This window comes from Homarus americanus, unplaced genomic scaffold, assembly GCF_018991925.1.
Source record: "Homarus americanus isolate GMGI-L3 unplaced genomic scaffold, GMGI_Hamer_2.0 scaffold20248, whole genome shotgun sequence".
Taxonomy (NCBI): domain Eukaryota; kingdom Metazoa; phylum Arthropoda; class Malacostraca; order Decapoda; family Nephropidae; genus Homarus; species Homarus americanus.
Window position 1 is genome coordinate 172256 of NW_024743007.1, and position 4728 is coordinate 176983.

The 4728-nt window shown below is 45.9% G+C and overlaps 1 protein-coding gene across 1 annotated transcript; it reads right to left on the reverse strand.

The window, feature by feature from the left end:
* Positions 1-2254: 2254 nt before the first annotated feature.
* On the reverse strand, positions 2255-2599 carry LOC121877104 (RNA polymerase-associated protein LEO1-like). Its single transcript, XM_042382737.1, has one exon. It carries the CDS (start codon positions 2597-2599, stop codon positions 2255-2257), a length of 345 nt encoding a protein of 114 aa, XP_042238671.1.
* Positions 2600-4728: the final 2129 nt, after the last annotated feature.

Consider the following 4728-nt stretch of genomic DNA (forward strand, 5'->3'; position numbering starts at 1 on the left):
ACACAACACCAACTACAACACAACACCACCTACAACGCAACACCACCTACAACACAACACCACCTACAACGCAACACCAACTACAACACATCATCTACAACACAACACCTACAACACAACACCACCTGCAACACAACACCACCTACAACACAACACCAAGTACAACACAACACCAAGTACAACACAACTCACGTACAGTAGACCCTACCAAATAGCACAATATTATACGCATTCACAACACAACCCACGTTATTACATACTACAAAACATTATGTATTGAAGTATATAATTTCTATTAGATTTCTGCATGTGATTCATTTTTCAAAGTAAAGTCTTATCATAAACTAAATAATAACATACTCTGTTTATGTATTCACTAAGGTAAAGTTACCATATAGTGGTTATGATGTAGTATAACTGATAATGATGATGATGGTAATTAATGATGACGATGATAATGATGAATGTGATGAAGACATTTTATAAAGACTAATGGTAACTGGTGATAACAATGATGGTAACGATAATACTTTATGACTGGCGATAATGATGACTGACGATGATGATGACTGGCGATAATGATGACTGACGATGATAATGATGACTGGCGATAATGATGACTGGTGATAATGATGACTGACGATGATAATGATGACTGGCGATGATAATGATGACTGGCGATAATGATGACTGACGATGATAATGATGACTGGCAATAATGATGACCGGACGATAATGATGACTGGCGATATACGATGACTGACGATAATGATGACTGGCGATGATAATGATGGATCGGCGATAATGATGATCATGATACGATGACTGGCGATGATAATGATGACTGGCATAATGATGACTGGCGATGATAACGATGACTGGCGATAATGATGACTGGCGATAATGATGACCGGCGATAATGATGACCGACGATGATACGATGACTGGCGATGATACGATGACTGGCGATACGATGACTGGCGATGATAATGATGACTGGCGATAATGATGACCGACGATGATAACGATGACTGGCGATAATGATGACCGACGATGATAATGATGACTGGCGACACGACGATCGACGATGCTAATGATGACTGGCGATAATGATGACTGGCGATAATGATGACTTGGCGATACGATGACTGGCGATAATGATGACTGGCGATAATGATGACTGGCGATAATGATGACTGACGATGATAATGGTGATGACTGGCGATACGATGACTGGCGATAATGATGACTGACGATGATAATGATGACTGGCGATAATGATGACTGACGATGATAATGATGACTGGCGATAATGATGACTGACGATGATAATGATGACTGACGATAATGACTGACGATGATAATGATGACTGGCGATAATGATGACTGGGGATAATGATGACTGGCGATAATGGTGACTGACGATGATAGTGATGACTGACGATGATAATGATGACGTTGTTTTTAGTATTACAAGCTATTTCCCTCATGTCGTATGATGTCTTAAAATATTGATAACAAAACTCTCTTATCATTTGCTGTCATTCGTTCTTTATAACTGCTGAAACAAATGTGTTCTGCTGTTCTTCCTGTTGTGTTGTGTTGCTGTTCTTCCTGTTCTGCTGTGATGCTATTCTTCCTGTTCTGCTATGCTACTGTTCCCCTTCTTGTTCTTGGTTCTGATGTGTTGCTGTTCCTATTCCTGTTCTGTTGTGTTTCTGTTCCTGTTCTGTTGTGTTGCTGTTCCCCTTTCTGTTGTGTTGCTGTTCCTCTTCCTGTTCTGCTGAGCTGCTGTTCCTCTTCCTGTTCTGCTGAGCTGCTGTTCCTCTTCCTGTTCTGCTGTGCTACTGTTCCCCTTCCTCTTCATCTGTGCTACTGTTCCCCTTCCTGTTCTGCTGTGCTACTGTTCCCCTTCCTGTTCATCTGGGCTACTGTTTCCCTTCCTGTTCTCCTGTGCTACTGTTCCCCGTCCTGTTCATCTGTGCTACTGTTCCCCTTCCTGTTCATCTGTGCTACTGTTCCCTTTCCTGTTCATCTGTGCTGCTTTTCCCTTTCCTGTTCATCTGTGCACTGTTCCCCTTCCTGTTCATCTTGTTACTGTTCCTTACTGTTCATCGGTGCTGTTCCCCTTCCTGTTCATCTGTGCTACTGTTCCCCTTCCTATTCATCTTTGCTACTGTTCCCTTCCTGTTCATCTGTGCTACTGTCTCTTCCTGTTCTGCTGTGCTACTGTTCCCCTTCCTGTTCATCTGTGCTACTGTTCCCCTTCCTGTTCATCTGTGCTACTGTTCCTCTCCTGTTCATTCATACTGTTCCCTTCCTGTTCATCTGTGCTGTTCCCTTTCCTGTTCATCTGTGCTACTGTCCCTTCCTGTTCTGCTGTGCTACTGTTCCCCTTCCTGTTCATCTGTGCTGCTTTTCCTTCCTGTTCATCTGTGCTACTGTTCCCTTCCTGTTCTGCTGTGCTACTGTTCCTTTCCTGTTCATCTGTGCTGCTTTTCCTTTCCTGTTCATCTGTGCTACTGTTCCCTTCCTGTTCATCTGTGCTACTGTTCCCTTTCCTGTTCATCTGTGCTGCTTTTTTCCCTTTCCTGTTCATCTGTGCTACTGTTCCCCCTTCCTGTTCTGCTGTGCATTGTTCCCTTCCTGTTCATCTGTGCTACTGTTTCCCCTTCCTGTTCATCTTTGCTACTGTCTCTTCCTTGTTCATATGTGCATTGTTCCCTTTCCTGTTCATCTGTGCTGCTTTTCCATTTCCTACATCTTTGCTACTGTTCCCCTTCCTGTTCTTTCTGTGCTACTGTTCCCCTTCCTGTTCATCTGTGCTACTGTTCCCCTTCCTGTTCATCTGTGCTACTGTTCCCTCTTCCTGTTCATCTGTGCTGCTTTTTCCCTTTCCTGTTCATCTGTGTTACTGTTCCCCTTCCTGTTCATCTTTACACTGTTCCCTTCCTGTTCATCTGTGCTGCTGTTCCCTTCCTGTTCATCTGTGCTACTGTTCCTCTCCTGTTCTACTGTGCTACTGTTCCCCTTCCTGTTCATCTGTGCTACTGTTCCCCTTCCTGTTTATCTGTGCCATTTCTTCCTTTCCTGTTCATCTGTGCTACTTTTCCCTTTCCTGTTCATCTGTGCTGCTGTTCCCCTTCCTGTTCATTTGTGCTGCTGTTCCCCTTCCTGTTCTCTGCTTTTTCAGCATTGTTCCCTTCCTGTTCTGCTGTGCTACTGTTCCCCTTCCTGTTCATCTGTGCTGCTGTTCCCCTTCCTCTTCATCCTGTGCTACTGTTCCCCTTCCTGTTCTGCTGTGCTACTGTTCCCCTTCCTGTTCTGCTGTGCTACTGTTCCCCTTCCTGTTCTACTGTGCTACTGTTCCCCTTCCTGTTCATCTGTGCTGCTGTTCCCCTTCCTGTTCATCTGTGCTACTGTTCCTTCCTGTTCATCTGTGCTACTGTTCCCCTTCCTGTTCTGCTGTGCTACTGTTCCCCTTCCTGTTCATCTGTGCTATTTCTTCCTTCCTGTTCATCTGTGCTACTGTCCCTTCCTGTTCATCTGTGCTGTTCCCCTTCTTGTTCATCTGTGCTACTTTTTCCCCTTCCTGTTCTGCTGTGCTACCGTTCCCCTTCCTGTTCTGCTGTTCTACTGTTCCCCTTCCTGTTCTGCTGTGCTACTGTTCCTTCCTGTTCATTCATGTGCTGTTCCCTTCCTGTTCTACTGTGCTACTGTTCCCCTTCCTGTTCATCTCACAGCTGCTGTTCCCTTTCCTGTTCATCTGTGCTACTGTTCCCCTTCCTGTTCTGCTGTGCTACTGTTCCCCTTTCTGTTCTGTTGTGCTACATTGTTCCCCTTCCTGTTCTGCTGTGCTACTGTTCCCCTTCCTGTTCTGCTGTGCTACTGTTCCCCTTCCTGTTCTGCTGTGCTACTGTTCCCTTCCTGTTCTTGCTGTGCTACTGTTCTTTCCTGTTCATCTGTGCTGCTGTTCCCCTTCCTGTTCTGCTGTGTTGCTGTTCCTTCCTGTTCTGCTGTGCTGCTGTTCCCCTTCATGTTCTTTCTGTGCTACTGTTCCCCTTCATGTTCTTCTGTGCTGCTGTTCCCTTCCTGTTCTGCTGTGTTGCTGTTCCCCTTCATGTTCTTCTCTTGCCATCTGTTCCTCTTCCTCTGTGTTGCTGTCTCCTCCATGTTCCTTCTCTGTGCTATACCCCTTCCTGCTCTCTGCTGTGTTGCTGTTCCCTTCATGTTCTTCTTCTTCTGTGCTACTGTTCCCCTTCCTGCCTTCTGTGCTGCTGCCCCTTCCTGTTCTTCTGTGTTGTTCCCCTTCATGTTCTTCTGTGCTGTTGTTCCCCTTCCTGTTCTGTTGTGCTACTGTTCCCTCCTGTTCTGCTGTGTTGCTGTTCCCCTTCCTGTTCTGCTGTGCTACTGTTCCCTCCTGTTCTGCTGTGCTACTGTTCCCTTCCTGTTCTGGTTGTGCTGCTGTTTCCCCTTCCTGTTCTTGCTGTGTTGCTGTTCCCCTTCCTGTTCTGCTGTGTTGCTGTTCCCCTTCCTTGTTCTGCTGTGTTACTGCCCTCCTGTTCTGCTGTGTTGTTGTTCCCCTTCCTGTTCTGCTGTGCTACTGTTCCCCTTCCCTTGTTCTGCTGTGTTGCTGTTCCCCTTCCTGTTCTGCTGTGTTGCTGTCCCTTCCTGTTCTTCTGTGCTGCTGTTCCCCTGCCAGTTGTTCCCCTTCCTGTTCTGCTGTGT

Coding starts and splice junctions, on each gene's coding strand:
- LOC121877104 (XM_042382737.1), bottom strand. CDS start 2,599: ATGAACAGGAAAGGGAAAAAAGCAGCACAGATGAACAGGAAAGGGAAC.